General features: G+C 39.5%; 1 protein-coding gene across 1 annotated transcript in view; it reads right to left on the reverse strand.

Annotated features, from left to right (window-relative positions):
• DNAH7 (dynein axonemal heavy chain 7) overlaps nt 1-16,797 on the reverse strand; it is a 252,588-nt gene that overhangs the window by 190,566 nt on the left and 45,225 nt on the right. The window contains exons 14-17 of the mRNA XM_087854980.1: nt 16,305-16,432; nt 13,686-13,764; nt 3,555-3,779; nt 1,098-1,244 (exon numbers count right to left, since the gene is read on the reverse strand). Of these exons, the coding sequence (XP_087711106.1) occupies nt 1,098-1,244; nt 3,555-3,779; nt 13,686-13,764; nt 16,305-16,432 (579 nt within the window). The remainder of the gene's footprint in view (nt 1-1,097; nt 1,245-3,554; nt 3,780-13,685; nt 13,765-16,304; nt 16,433-16,797) is intronic.

Here is a 16,797-nt window from a genome sequence, read left to right on the forward strand (position 1 = left end):
CAGTTCAGGTCATGATCTCGGGGTCCTGGGATGGAGCCCAGCATTGCATTCCCTGCTCAGTGGAGAATCGGCTTCTCCCTCTCCCTGTGCTTCCCCCCACCCCCGCTCCTCGTGCTCACTCTCTCTCAAATAGATACAATCTTTAAAAAAAAAAAAAAAAAAGGCAAAGAAAGCATTCATTTCCTCTTTGTTTAGTAGTGAGGATATGGGTACTTTATGGGTACCATATGGGATATGGGTACCTTATATGTGAGGATGTGGGTACTTTAGAGGAGAAATCTATAGAACTGAAAAGTGTGAGTTAGGTATATAAATTATGCACGTTACCCAAAATTTCAGTGCTACAGAATTCTAAAACCTACAATTTCTCTTTTCTCAACATGTGTTCACACTTTTGTGACTATTATAAACTAATTACTGGAACTAATAAGATACTAAAATTTTGATGTAAGAAAAACGGGAAAGCATCATAACATGGTCTGTTTTCATATTTCCCCTTTTTATAAAAAATACAATTAAAAATCTCAAACAACTTCTTTGGCAAAGGGTATGGCTTTTCCACCTCCAGCTTCTTCTAATGAGAAAGCCAAGTTCTGACATAGCAATACTGGGAATAAGGTTGCTCGATGGAAGAAGATAATAGGCCTAATTTAAAAACACAGCCACCAAATCTATACTGTCTTCTATGAAGATGGGCAAACTACCGAGTAAGCGGGCACTAGCACATGATGGAAACGATTATATGACGCAAAATAAAAAATAAGCAGATGGAAATATCACTCTATCTTAAGTAAAAGATGAAGGCCACTGAAATAACTACCCAAAGTAAAAAGCAATGCTGCTTCTCCTTGAAGCATGTCTATAAGATCTATTTTTGCCATTTATTATTTTTTAAAAGCTTTAATTTCAGTATAGTTAACGTACCCAGTTACGTTAGTTTTAGTTTTATAGTATAGTGATATTTGCACCATTTATATTGTCCCTTAAAGGCAGCTGAACTTTCATTTGGATCTATTTTTAAAAGGTGAATATACAATTCAAACTCAATGCTTTTTCTTTTGGACTAATTCTTCCTCTTAAGAACTCTAAAATTATACCTTGTCTGCTGCTAAGTCCAACTTTCCATTCAGTGTTTGAGCCTTTTTCAGGTATCGTTGTACATCCTGCAGGTCTCCAAAGGAGTAGAATTCTTCTGCCTGTTTAGCATAACTCTCCAATTCCTCCACAAACCGTTCACACCGTAACTAGTACAAACAATATTTGTTGTTAGGGTTTTTTAAAGGTAAAACCCTTAGGTGTCGCAAAAAAGTTTAAATATTTGTAAAGATTATCAGAATTATTATTCTATTTTGTCACTGGCAAGATATAAAGAGAGGAATCATCTAGAAGAGGACGAGGATCTAAAACATGCAGAATTTTTAAGAGTCAGGATTTAAAATTAATGAATTAAGATTCCTATAATTCAGAAATTAGATAAAGTTAACTTTGTTCCATGAATTTAAGAAATTCTAACCAGTAAAATAAGAATGGGTTAAACAATGGTATTATTCTTTAGTATGCTAAAGAATGTGTGCTAACAAATGATTTATAAGCATTTTTTTAGATTCATAATAATCAAGTATGGGGCTAAAAGAAAGCTCCAGTTTTTTAAAGACTATAAAGAAAGCCATGGCATTTTTACAAACAACTGGGGGGAAAAAACAGACTTTAATTCTGTTCTGATATACAGTATCTTTTCAATTTTCAATTGTTTACACAAAATACTCCAAGGTTATTTTTCTTGTCCTATGGACTCTCTTCACAGGAAAAGTGCAAGATAAATATATCTGGATTTTAAAATCTAAAAACTCTGGCCCTCCAATATAAAACAGGTGTGTGTGTGTGTGTGTGTGTGTGTGTGTGTGTGTGTGTGTGTGTTTAATGAGAAAAGCTCATTACAAAATTGTCATTGGTAAGGCATTTCAAATTAAATGGCTCTAAAAAAATAACTCTTAATAAAATATTCAAAAGTCAAATCTGGGTTATTCAAAAATAGATTTTATATTTTATGGATTATCTAGGCTGCTTTCTGTCTTTAGTTCATGGAAAATTTATTGCTCTGGCCCATTGGGGGAAGGAAAATGAGAAGATGAAATTCATCAACACTATGAGAAGTTTGTAGAATAGTATACTTTACAGTAAAGTATAGATAATTCTGGGCCACCTAACAGATTTCTAAGAATCTGTTATAACTTCTGTGTCTAATATTTACTATTCATGATTTTTTTTCCAAAACTTTATTTATTTGAGAGAGAGAGAGAGGGAGCACGCACAAACAGGGAGTGGCAGGCAGAGGGAGAAGTATGCTCCCCACCAAGCAGGGAGCCCAATGTGGACTCTATCCCAGGACCCTGGGATCATGACCCAAGCCAATGGCAGACGCCCAACTGACTGAGCCACCCAGGTGCCCTGCTTTTTACAGGTTTAAAAAAAATTCTGAAACGGCCTAAATGTACAACAGAAACACAGCCTACAGCTTAAAATAAAGGTTTTTGGCTAAGCCTATGAACTATTCTCCAAACAACATGTTCTGCCAATTAACCATATTTGCTGTAATGTGATTTGCTATCAAGGGACATGTCTCCTGGCTGACCTGGCACAAGTCTCTTCACTTTGGGAACCACAGCCTCTTCATCTGTAAAATGAAACTGAAAATATGAAATCATTTATTCAGACAATAGCTATGGAGTGCTCACACCATTTCTGTGTGTCGGGCACCTCACTGGCCCATGGGTGTAAAGGGAGAAAAGGAACAAATGAAACAAGACTGCTATCAAAGAGCTGACTGTCTATCGGGGAGATGCACTGGACAATGATAACATCACGACCGGGTGGTTAGTCCAGGGGAGATGTGTTAAAAGTGTCGTGGGAGCAGAGAAGCAGCAGAACTGAGGTCTGCCGAGAGGAATTCTGAGAGTCCATGGAGCACACAGGAGACAAGCACGTGAGTGGGCCAGGGGTGCGCTCGCCAGCAAATGGAGAGAATGTGCAAGAGAGGAGAGGTGTAGGAAGCCAGGGATCTAAAAGTTGCTCAGGGTTACTGAAAAGTCAAGAACAAGCAGTAGAGGAGGTAGAAGATGAGGCTGGACAAGTAGATGAGGGGGAAAATCCCAAACAATCTTACACGTAGGGAACCAAAAAAGGTGAGAGTTATCGCATGTTCGAGGGAGGACGCTGGGCGCAATCCTTCGGTGAGTTGCAGTGTGTGAAGGCACACTTCACCGAGAGAGCTTTGATGTTAAACAATAAAAATAACTCAAAAGAGTACTATAAACTGTATAAGATAAACACTATTTTTATTAATGGTCATTTGTGGGCAATATATTAGAATTTTTGACCCTTGGAAAGTCAAGAAATGATACCATATTGAGCCAGTATGGCCATCTGCTGCTAAAATTGATGGCACGAGAAAGCTTAACTGACCTGTGAAACAGAGGAGCTGATGATGCCATGTAAGGTGAAACTTAAGCATTTCCAGAAAATGAAAATAATTTAAAATATCTATTATGCCCAACCTTAAGACCATCTTGATATTGTTCTGTTTTATCTTTGATGATTTTCCTGTGCTCATCAAAAATTTCGTCCATTCTTCCATACCACTGGAACACATTATTATTCAGCCTGATGTCTGCTGGAGAAAAGTTTGTGCACTCAATGAGGAAGGCGAGGCAGTTTTTAGAATCCACCAATCTCTGGCCCAGTTCAACCATGTCAGTTGTCTCTACTTTCTGAATATAAGCCTGCAGGAAGACAAAAATTGCAAATGGCACTTTAAGGAACAGTTCAAGTCAAAACACAGGCCATGGAAACACTTTGCATAAAGATGCATGAATATGCAGACTTTTAGAAGTGTAGACTTTTTGGTTCAAGATAGGAGACCGCAGCACAGTTTACTTGTCATCAGTCCCAAGCACCTCTACATAACAGCAGTGGGAAAAAATAGAAAACACTAAACATCACATAAGAAGCACTGAAAAACCAGAGTAGAATGCTATGGGTTTCTGGGAGAGATGAAGCAGGGTAATATCATCTATTCTTTCACAGTAGCATTTGGGTCACCTACTAGTGCCCCACCTCCAGTGCCTGACACTTTGCCAGGTGCTGGCAATTCACTGTGACAGCCAACAGACCAGTGCTTTGCCCTCATAGACTTGTTGGGGGAGACAAGTGTTAGTTGAACCACCGTAACAAACGTGAAATTGCAAACTTGCAGCAGACACCAGGGCTATACTTTCCTTAATTACAAAAACTAAAATACAGCTATAGTCAAATTTAACAAGAAGTATGGCTAAATCTGTATGAGGAAAACTATAATACTTTATTGAAGGACATTTAAAAAATTCTGAATAAATGTGGAAGCATATGTTAAAGTGTTAATATTCTCAAGATGTAAATTCTCCTCCAGTAAGTCTATAAAACCAATGCAATTTCAATCAAAATTGCAATGGCATTTTAAAAAACAAAATTCATCATAATTCTGAAAGTGTCTGAAATAATAAATACTTAAGAGTAGCAAGGATAATCATGAAAAAAATGATAGAGACAAGCCAAATATGAAAACATCATAGAGAGAGAGAGAGAGAGAGAGAGAGAGAGAGTGTGTGTGTGTGTGTCAGTTCTTGTCCTGTCCCATGAATAGAGGAGGGAGAGGAACAGAGATCAGAACTAGATCCATGTACATGTGGAAATTTAGTGTTGAAATGATGCATTTAAAATCAGGAGTGAAATGACAGATCATCTAATAAACTGTATTAGAGTAATTAGCTATTGATCTTGGAAAAAACTAGGATTCCTTGTTACCTAGAAGAAATACGAAGAAGGTATATTGTTAAGTGAATAAGGTAACTTGCAGCAGAGTAATGATTCTGTTTTTGCAAAAACAAATCTATGGGGGATGGTGGTGAATGCACGTGTGTGTGTGTATGTGTGTGTGTATGTGTGCACATGAGCACACGCAGACACGTACGCAGGTATATGTGCAGATATGCACAGAGCTCTCTCAAAGATCTTTTGATACATGTTCATTTATATATCTGAATAATATAAATGTTGAAGGAAACCTGCTTCCCCATTGAAAAATGAGAAGACTGGCAATTACTTGTAACTACTTATACTAACCTTCCCTAGTGTATACCCTGCACCTCCCTGGCTATGAAGTAAATGCTTCTTTTTTTTTTTAATGTTTTTAAAAGTCTATTTAATCTTCATTTCTTTGGCTTTCTCTCTTCATCTCTCTCTCTAGTGTTATTTATACTTAATACTGTATATATGTTTGGAAAGAGGAGAATTCACACTAAAACAAATCATTACTTTAAAGAAAGGAATTATGGAAAAAGATGAACTTCTGCTTTTTACTTTGTACAATCCCATATTGTTTAAAATTTTACTTTTCTAATTAAAAAGAAAAAACCCAACACTGTCTAAAAGTCTTCCATTAATATGTCATTCTAACAAGACTAAATATTATGTTACAAATCCAAAGAAATAAGATGGGAACCATGGTGGTTTCCACAAGTAACAAAATGTCTAACTGAAAATATATTTTAATAATCTGGTTAATCAGATTTCTGTGTAGTCAAACGACTGGATTTTTACTCCCCAACTGATAATAAATGACTGATTTTTGTATTGAATAAATTGAGAAGTTATTTTGCCCTTATGTGACTAAACTTTTTTAAGATGTGGAAATATTTTATTTTTTTTTAAAGATTCTTTATTTATTTGACAGAGATAGAGACAGCCAGTGAGAGAGGGAACACAAGCAGGGGGAGTGGGAGAGGAAGAAGCAGGCTCATAGCGGAGGAGCCTGATGTGGGGCTCGATCCCATAACGCTGGGATCACGCCCTGAGCCAAAGGCAGACGCTTAATGACTGAGCCACCCAGGCGCCCCAAGATGCAGAGTTATTTTAAATACCAGCTAATGAATCCTATTAATTCTGTTAGAGGTTGCTATGAACAATAGAAATTCACACTAAATAACTCCAAATTTGTAAATATTTCCAGTCATAGCTAGGAGGGTAAATAAATGATACTCTTCATACTCCATATTTATTTTTCCAAAGGAATATACAGTTATGGAATTCTCCAGCTATGTTATCATCCATGATTGAAACATCACTTGACATCCTACAACAACTAATATAAAATATAAACATCTTCTAAAAGAGACCACATACAGATGTGTATATCAAACACACACACACACACACACACACACACACACACACACATACAAATTCACATGCTAACAACCCCAATCCAAGTACAAATACTTTAAAGAAAATAGCTTTTAGTTAAAGGCTGATATCTAAAGTTGGTTCTAATGATTTAGAAAACTTTTCTTTAAATGACTAATTTAAAGAACGTACATAGGGGAGAAGTTAAGATGGCGGAGGAGTAAGATGGCGGCTTTTTCAGCCGGTCCCTCGAGTCGAGCTGGATAGGTACCAGACCAGCCTAAACAACCACGGAACCAGCCTGAGACGCAGGAAGACGCATCTGGATCTCTACAAATGAACATCTCCAGCGCTGAGTATTGAGGTACGAAGCGGGGAGCCGTGAAACTGCGCACAGATATCGGAAGATAAACGGAAGGGGGAGGCAGCCGCCGCGTTCGGGCGCCGGGAAGTGGTAGCCACCTGCATGGGGGAGCCGCGGACTCACAGATGGCACCCGCGAGAGAGCAGACTGAGACCGGTGAGCCGGGAGCCCGTGCCACCAGGCTTCTCACGGAACTCCGGAATCCCAGTGTGCTCACCGGAAATAGACTGAGACCGGGAGATCCGGGAGCACACGGGGGCGGCTGGCAGCTGGCGGCTGGCGGCGTTAGAAACACAAAGGACAGAGATGCGCCGGCCCTGGAAGTGAGGGCTGGGACGCCGGGTGTGGGGCGCACATCCCCGGATGCTGCAGGATTGAGCAGCACCAACAGTAACAGAGTTAAAGTGGCCAGAACATCAGTGGAGAACGGGCCGCAATCCCTCTGTTCTGTGACAGAGGCTGAAACTCAGCCGCTGCTGCTCTGACTCTCAGAAGAGGCACAGCAAACCGCCAGGGAAAGCCGCCAGAGAACAAAAGCCTGGAAATACCGGCTCGCAGTGTGCCCATCCCCATCCCCCCTCGCAGGGGACACGGAGACTCTACCCAAACAGGGTTGCCTGAGTTTCGGCGCGGCAGGCCCCTCCCCCAGAAGGCAGGCTGAAAAATCAAGAAGCCCACAACCCGGGGCACCTGGATGGCTCAGTCATTGAGTGCCTGTCTTCAGCTTAGGGCGTGATCCCGGCGTTCCGGAAAGGAGTCCCTCATCGGGCTCCTCCGCTGGGAGCCTGCTTCTTCCTCTCCCACTCCCCTGCTTCTATTCCCTCTTTTGCTGGTTGCCTCTCTGCCACATATAAATAAATAAATAAAATCTTTAAAGAAGAAGCCCACATCCCCAAGATCCCTATAAAACAAGGGGCACAGCCTGGGACCCAGTCAATAATTTGGGCTCTGGAGAACCCCGCAACCTCTCCTCATCAGAATGACAAGAAGGAGAAGCCCCCCCCCCCCAGCAAAGAAAAGACAGTGAGTCTGTGGCCTCTGCCACAGAAATAATGGATATGGATGTAACCAAATTATCAGAAATGGAATTCAGAGTAACGATGGTCAAAATGATGAGTAGAATTGAAAAAAGTATTAACGAAAAGGTTACTGAGAATATAGAATCCCTCAGGACAGAAATGAGAGCGAATCTAACAGAAATTAAAAATTCTATGAGCCAAATGCAGGCAAAACTAGAGGCTCTGACGGTCAGGGTCACCGAAGCAGAGGAACGTATTAGTGAATTGGAGGATGGGTTAATAGAGGAAAAAACAAAAATAGAAGCTGGTCTTAAAAAAATCCATGCCCATGAATGTAGGTTACGGGAGATTACTGACTCAATGAAACGATCCAATGTCAGAATCATCGGCAACCCCGAGGGGGTGGAGAAAAACAGAGGTCTAGAAGAGATATTTGAACAAATTGTAGCTGAAAACTTCCCTAATCCAGCGAGGGAAACAAACATTCGTGTCCAAGAGGCAGAGAGGACCCCTCCCAAGCTCAACCATGACAAAGCTACGCCACGTCACGTCATAGTGCAACTCGCAAATATGAGATCCAAGGATACAGTATTGAAAGCGGCCAGGGCAAAGAAATTTCTCATGTACCAAGGCAAAGGCATCAGAATTACGTCAGACCTGTCTACACAGACCTGGAATGAGAGAAAGGGTTGGGGGGGGGGCATTTTTAAAGCTCTTTCAGAGAAAAACATGCAGCCAAAGATCCTTTATCCAGCAAGGCTGTCATTCAGAATTGATGGAGAAATAAAGACATTTCAGAATCGCCAGTCATTAACCAATTTTGTAACCATGAAACCAGCCCTACAGGAGATATTAAGGGGGGGTTCTATAAAGGTAAAAAGGCCCCAAGAGTGATACAGAAAAGAAAGTCACAACCGATACAAACAAAGACTTTACTGGCAACATGGCATCATTGAAATTCTATCTCTCAGTTCTTAGTGCCAATGTAAATGGTTTAAACGCTCCCATAAATGCCACAGGGTTGCAGATTGGATAAAAAGAAATGACCCACCCATCTGCTGTCTACAAGAGACTCATTTCGAACCCAAAGATGCATTCAGACTGAGAGTAAGGTGATGGAGTACCATCTTTCACACAAATGGACCTCAAAAGAAAGCTGGGGTAGCAATTCTCATATCAGATAGATTGGATTTTAAAGTAGAGACTATAGTTAGAGACGCAGAAGGGCACTATATTATTCTTAAAGGAAGTATTCAACAAGTGGGTATGACAATTTTAAGTATATATGCCCCAACAGGGGAGCAGCAAGATACACAAGCCAACTCTTAACCAGAATAAAGAGACATATAGATAAAAATACATTAATAGTAGGGGACCTCAACACTCCACTATCAGAAATAGACAGAACACCCTGGCAAAAACTAAGCAAAGAATCAAAGGCTTTGAATGCCATACTCGACGAGTTGGACCTCATAGATATATATAGAACACTACACCCCAGAACCAAAGAATACTCATTCTATTCTAATGCCCATGGAACATTCTCAAGAATAGGCCATGTTCTGGGACACAAAACAGGTCTCAACCGATACCAAAGGATTGAAATTATCCCCTGCATATTCTCAGACCACAACGCTCTGAAATTGGAACTCAACCACAAGGAAAAATTTGGAAGAAACTCAAACACTTGGAGACTAAGAACCATCCTGCTCAGGAATGACTCGATAAACCAGGAAATCAAAAATCAACTTAAACAATTTATGGAGACCAACGAGAATGAAAACACAACAGTCCAAAACCTATGGGATACTGCAAAGGCGGTCCTAAGGGGGAAATACATAGCCATCCAAGCCTCACTCAAAAGAATAGAAAAATCTAAAATGCAGTTTTTATATTCTCACCTCAAGAAGCTGGAACAGCAACAGAGGGACAGGCCTAATCCACTCACGAGGAAGCAGTTGACCAAAATTAGAGCAGAAATCAATGAATCAGAAACCAGAAGTACAGTAGAGCAGATCAACAGGACTAGAAGCTGGTTCTTTGAGAGAATCAATAAAATCGACAGACCACTGGCAAGACTTATCCAAAAGAAAAGAGAATGGACCCAGATTATTAAAATTATGAATGAAAAAGGAGAGGTCACGACGAGCACCATTGAAATTGGAAGGATTATTAGAAATTTTTATCAACAGCTATATGCCAATAAACTAAGCAATCTGGAAGAGATGGAATCCTTCCTGGAAACCTATAAACTACCAAGATTGAAACCGGAAGAAATTGATTCCTTAAACAGGCCAATTAATTATGAAGAAATTGAGTCAGTGATAAACAACCTTCCAAATAACAGAACTCCAGGCCCAGACGGTTTTCCTGGGGAATTCTACCAAACATTCAAAGAAGAAATAATACCTATTCTCCTAAAGCTATTTCAAAAAATAGAAACAGAAGGAAAGCTACCAAACTCATTCTATGAGGCCAATATTACCTTGATCCCCAAACCAGGCAAAGACCCCCTCAAAAAGGAGAATTACAGACCGATTTCCCTAATGAATATGGATGCCAAAATCCTCAACAAGGTACTTGCTAATAGAATCCAACAGTACATTAAAAGGATTATCCATCACGATCAAGTGGGATTCATACCTGGGATGCAAGCGTGGTTCAATATTCACAAATCAATCAGCGTGATACATCATATCAACAAGAAAAGACTCAGGAACCATATGATCCTCTCAATCGATGCCGAAAAGGCATTTGACAAAATACAGCATCCTTTCCTGATTAAAACCCTTCAGAGTGTAGGAATAGAAAGTACATTTCTCAATCTCATAAAAGTCATCTATGAAAAGCCTACTGCAAATATTATTCTCAATGGGGAAAAGCTGGAAGCCTTTCCCTTAAGATCAGGAACTCGACAAGGATGCCCACTCTCGCCACTATTATTCAACATAGTACTAGAAGTCCTTGCAACAGCAATCAGACAACAAAAAGGGATCAAAGGTATTCAAATCGGCAAAGAAGAAGTCAAAATGTCTCTCTTTGCAGATGACATGATACTCTATATGGAAAACCCAAAAGAAGCCACTCCCAAACTATTAGAAGTTATAGAGCAATTCGGTAACGTGGCGGGATACAAAATCAATGCTCAGAAATCAGTTGCATTTCTATACACGAATAACGAGACCGAAGAAAGAGAAATTAGGGAATCCATCCCATTTACAATAGCACCAAAAACCATACGTTACCTTGGAATTAACTTAACCAGAGACGTAAAGGACCTATATTCTAGATACTATAAATCACTCTTGAAAGACATTGAGGAAGACATAAAAAGATGGAAAGATATTCCATGCTCATGGATCGGTAGAATTAACATAGTTAAAATGTCCATGCAACCCAGAGCAATCTACACTTTCAATGCTATCCCGATCAAAATATCGAGGACATTTTTCAAAGAACTGGAACAGAGAGTCCTTAAATTTGTATGGAACCAGAAAAGGCCCCGAATTTCCAAGGAACTGTTGAAAAGGAAAAACAAAGCTGGGGGCATCACACCTACCGGATTTCGAGCTGTACTACAAAGCTGTGATCACAAAGACAGCATGGTACTGGCACAAAAATAGACACATAGACCAATGGAACAGAATAGAGAACCTAGAAATGGACCCTCGGCTCTTTGGGCAACTAATCTTTGATAGAGCAGGAAAAAACATCCGGTGGAAAAAAGAGAGTCTCTTCAATAAATGGTGCTGGGAAAATTGGACAGCTACATGCAAAAGAATGAAACTTGACCACTCTCTCACACCATACACAAAAATAAACTCCAAATGGATGAAAGACCTCGATGAGAGACAGGAATCCATCAAAATTCTAGAGGAGAACATAGGCAGCAACCTCTACGACATCGGCCAAAGCAACCTTTTTCACGACACATCCCCAAAGGCAAGAGAAACAAAAGATAAAATGAACTTATGGGACTTCATCAAGATTAAAAGCTTCTGCACAGCCAAGGAAACAATCAAAAAAACTAAGAGGCAGCCCACGGAATGGGAGAAGATATTTGCAAATGACACTACAGATAAAAGTCTAGTATCCAAGATCTACAAAGAACTTCTCAAACTCAATACATGAGAAACAAATAAACAAACCAAAAAATGGGCAGAAGATATGAACAGACACTTTTCCAATGAAGACATACAAATGGCTAACAGACACATGAAAAAATGTTCAAAATCATTAGCCATCAGGGAAATTCAAATCAAAACCACACTGAGATACCACCTTACGCCAGTTAGAATGGCAAAAATAGACAAGGCAAGAAACAACAATTGTTGGAGAGGATGTGGAGAAAGGGGATCCCTCCTACATTGTTGGTGGGAATGCAAGTTGGTACAGCCACTCTGGAAAACAGTGTGGAGGTCCCTTAAAAAGTTAAAAATTGAGCTACCCTATAATCCAGCAATTGCACTACTGGGTATTTACCCCAAAGATACAGACGTAGTGAAGAGAAGGGCCATATGCACCCCAATGTTCATAGCAGCATTGTCCACAATAGCTAAATCGTGGAAGGAGCCGAGATGCCCTTCAACAGATGACTGGATTAAGAAGTTGTGGTCCATATATACATTGGAATATTACTCAGCTATCAGAAAGAACGAATTCTCAACATTTGCTGCAACATGGACGGCACTGGAGGAGATAATGCTAAGTGAAATAAGTCAAGCAGAGAAAGACAACTATCATATGATTTCTCTCATCTATGGAACATAAGAACTAGGATGATTAGTAGGGGAAGAAAGGGATAAAGAAGGGGGGGTAATCGGAAGGGGGAATGAAACATAAGAGACTATGGACTATGAGAAACAAACTGAGGGCCTCAGAGGGGAGGGGGGTGGGGGATTGGGATAGACCGGTGATGGGTAGTAAGGAGGGCACGTATTGCATGGTGCACTGGGTGTTATACGCAACTAATGAATCATCGAACTTTACATCGGAATCCGGGGATGTACTGTGTGGTGACTAACACAATATAATAAAAAATCATTTAAAAAAAAAAAAAGAATGTACATAAGCATTTGCACTTTTTTTTTGTTATTTCTTGCCTGTACAAAGTTTTGAATGATTGTACATGTTTTCCTGGGTTTGCTTAAATATTTCAAAATGTAAAAAGAAAAGATCCATTTTCAGATCTTGAGAATGCTGGATGGAAAAGAGGAGTAAGTCCTATAAAAGTTTGTTGTAAGAAGAATGAAAAAGGAATAAAATAAGATGGTGATTAACTAGTTGTTTAATACTATTTTACTCACCATTAGGCAGACTTCAAGCACAGAAGGAACATGAAAAATGATTAAAGTGAGACTTACCTAATATTTTTAGTACCATAAATTCTATGCTGAAAACATATTTTGGCAAACTACCACAGAAAATTTTAATGTATAACAAAAATAGCTTATAAAAAACAAATGATTAAAGCTTAAATATTTGGTTAAAAATTAAGGATGACCACATATCTCAGGTTGCCCAAGACAGTCCTGATTTATGCCTATTAGCATGTTAGTATTAATAGTGTTCTCAAAAATATCGGTAGACGATTACACGAACAGCTCCAATATTTCACTTCTCCCAGAATCCACACCCTATGGTGTCTTCTCATGCTGTGGCCATGGGAATTACTAAGGCCAATGAGATGTTAACTAATGTGACACACGGAGACACTTGAAAAGCATTTGTACACCTGGGCTTGGTTGTGTGTCTCTGCCATGCCATGAGAACATGCCCCGTGAGCCTGCTGGAATGTAAGAGACAAGTGGGGCAGAGTCAAGTTGCCAAGGATAGTTACACTAGTTAACACAACTGAGAACTAGCTGACCCAATGGAGTGAGTGACCCAACTGTGACCAGAACCAGCCAGGAGTACCCAGCCTGAATCACCAAGCTAAGAATAATAAAACAAAACATTATCTTAAGCCTCTTTTAACTTTTGGAGTGATTTGTTATTGTATTATCATGTTGATAATTAGCTAATAACAGCTGGGAAAACAAACCATCAACTTACACACAGATGACTATAAAGTTTATAAACAATACCTTCATTTCCATTAGTTCTGCTGTATTTGGAGGAGTGCTGAGAGCTTTTTCAGCTATCTTCTCAAATTCATCACATAATCTGAAACACCAGACAAAATCAATTTTATGTAATTAAATTTTATTCCTAAATATAGTCCTATATACTATTTATATGTGCCATTATGTGAAAAATAGAGTAAGATGATCTTATCTATATGACATCTAAAGAATTAAAAACAAATTTTTGCCCTTACTCATTCATTCAATGTACATTTAATGATCATCTCTTACATTCCGGACTATAATATTAAGTGACAGAGAAGATGTAATAATGACTCTCCAGCAGTTCATAATCCTGTATAGAAGACAGGGCCATAAACAATCACTTCCAACCTAGAATCATAGGGGCTCTACCAGAGATTTAGTTGAGATAGCACCAAAAACTAGTTCTAAATAAGACAGTGATTAACTCTACTTGTGGGGATCAATTAACATGGGCTTCTATGTTCAGAAACTTCTGGTTATATAATATACAAATATTTCCTACTTATTTGGGTTATGGCCCCTATAATGAACTTACTGTGAGATTAAAAAAAAAAAAAAGTGGTAGAAGCTTAAAAAGTCCAGATAAAACATGTAGAAATTTCTTCAAGATCGACTGTGATGGGGCACTTGGGGGGCTCAGTCAGTTAAGCCTCTGACTCTTGATTTTGGCTCAGGTCATGATGTTAGGTCATGAGATCAAGCCCCGCCTCAGGCTCCTCACTGGACGTGGAGCCTGCTTAAGATTCTCCCTCTCCCTACCCTCTCTCTCAGAAATAAATAAATAAATAAAAGGAGGAAGAAGAAGAAGAAGAAGGAAGGAAGGGAGGGAGGGAGGGAGGGAAGGAGGGAGGGAGGGAGGGAGGGAGGGAGGGAGGAAGGACGGACCGACAGGCTGTGAGGTGAAGGAGAAAGAAACAGCATGGTTGTGAGTTTAGGTTGCAGTAGGGAGTGGAAGAAGGAGGGTTCTGAACATGGTTGTAAGTTTGAGAGGCAGAATAGTGAGATACAGAGGAGATGCATGACTGGTGGAACCAGCTCCAGAAGGAGGGGAGCCAACAGGGTTGAGCCCATAGGCAGAGAGAACTTTGAATGGTGTGACAGACTCTCGCCCGAAAATGTGGGGAGACAGGAATGAAGGGTTCTTGCAGAGGTGAGACACGGAGGGGCACGAAGTTGAGATACTCGTATCTGATGGGTCCTCTAATATTTCTGATGTGTCCTTTGTACATCCAGTGAATGTGGTGAGATGCACGATTCAGAGACAGAGGGGAAAAGCAGAATCAGCCCTGAGCTCCAAGGGCAACTAGGAGGCAGGGAAAATAGCTATGAAATTAAAATAAACATTTCACTCAGCATGAAAAGCTACAAGTAAAAGACATTCTCACTATTCTCCCAGAACTTCTAGAGGAAAAAGTGCTTTTGCGGTTGAATACAGGATTCTGGTTCCTAGATAAGCTATGCAAGTACTCGCCCTGCTTCAGCCTTACCCCTCACTCCTCTTTCCTCACGGGGTCTGTGACAGCAACACAGATCAGTCCCAGTTCTTAAAATAACACCCTGCCATTTCACACCTCACACCCTTCTACATGTTACTTTTTCTACCTGGAATTCTTTTATTTACATTGTTCACCTGGTAGACCCCCACCTCATCCTCTAAAATGAATTCACAGATCCTCTTCCTCTTTGTAGCTTTCTCTGATTTTCCCCACTTGCCCAGCCTCCACTGTGAAAGAAATGACTCGTGTCCTTCTCGGTTCTGTGTCTGCGGCTCACTTCAGTATTTACTGAGCCCTACTGTAATTTACTGTTTTGTATGTCTATTTCCCCTGAAGACTATAACTTCCTTCAGCAGTTATATTTATGAGTGTAAGCACCTACTGTTGTACCTAATACAAGCCTCCTGCAGGCTTTTCCACATCCTGAATATTCTTTTTAATGATTTTTCCTGTGATAACATAACCATTACAAAATTTCTGATTTTGGGGGGGGATTTTTCCATGTAACTGGTAACAGAAAAGAGGTTCCTGGAGCAACATTAACACCAGTTGTTGAAAGACTAGCTCTACCTTTTGTCTAAAAAAACAGGTATTCTGCTTTATACCTTAGCATTCTGTGAGTTTACTTAACATGAGCCAGTTTTCTTCAAAATCTCCAGGTTAGTCAACAAGTTTTTAGTTAAGGCAACAAGTTATCATGGCCTTGAAGAGTAATCACAGTGAATGAAGTCCTAAATTCGAGTATCCATTAGGACCCAGGAAACTATTGGGTAAATCCACTTTGAAATTCCATTTTGTGTACTGATTATACAAATTTAAAACTTAAAACCTCAGTGATGTTAGAAAACGCCCATCTGACTTGTGCTAACAGAATTGCAAACACATTTTAATACCACATTATTTCAGGCAATCAGGAAGGTGCGTTTGTGGTGAAAAACTAATTATAATTATAAAATAACAAAGCCAAATAGAAATAAGTTTGGCATTATCTTCTTGGAGGTTCATTGATGACACTGTTCTAATCCATAACTTTATTTGAATGACAATTGATTTTATCTAACATCCCCCTGAAAAAAAAAAGTCGGTATCACATAAATACCTTGTATTTACTTCCTGATGATCTCGGAACATTTTAGCTATAAGTTTTCCACAAATAATTTCTGCTCGCTTCACCAAAGCTCTGATTAATTCCTCACAGCGCATTTCAAACATTCCTAAACGAACAGTCTGCAACATTAAGTATGAAAAGTTTAACGAACATGAAAATAGAAGTTTCCCACAATTTTGCCTTTCTCACAATATTGGGTTTTTTTTAATGTGATCTAACAAGATTCAGTTTTTGTGTGTGTGTGTTTTTTAATATGATGCAGGCAGGATTTTCTAGATACTCATTCGTATTTTACAATCATCTTCCGGGTAAATCTCCTTCAAGATTGTTATCCTGAAAGCCAATTCTATTTCAGGACAACAATGGACATAAGAACTTTGGAGAATCGAGTTATTGCTAAATAGAGAGTGGAGGGATTTAAATATTATATCTGCTCTGTACAAAACTGTAATGCATGTTTAGGGTGGAAATTTTGGAACCTATA

This window comes from Ursus americanus, chromosome 1 (genome assembly GCF_024610735.1).
Source record: "Ursus americanus isolate L20-20 chromosome 1, mUrsAme1.1.p, whole genome shotgun sequence".
Lineage (NCBI taxonomy): Eukaryota > Metazoa > Chordata > Mammalia > Carnivora > Ursidae > Ursus > Ursus americanus.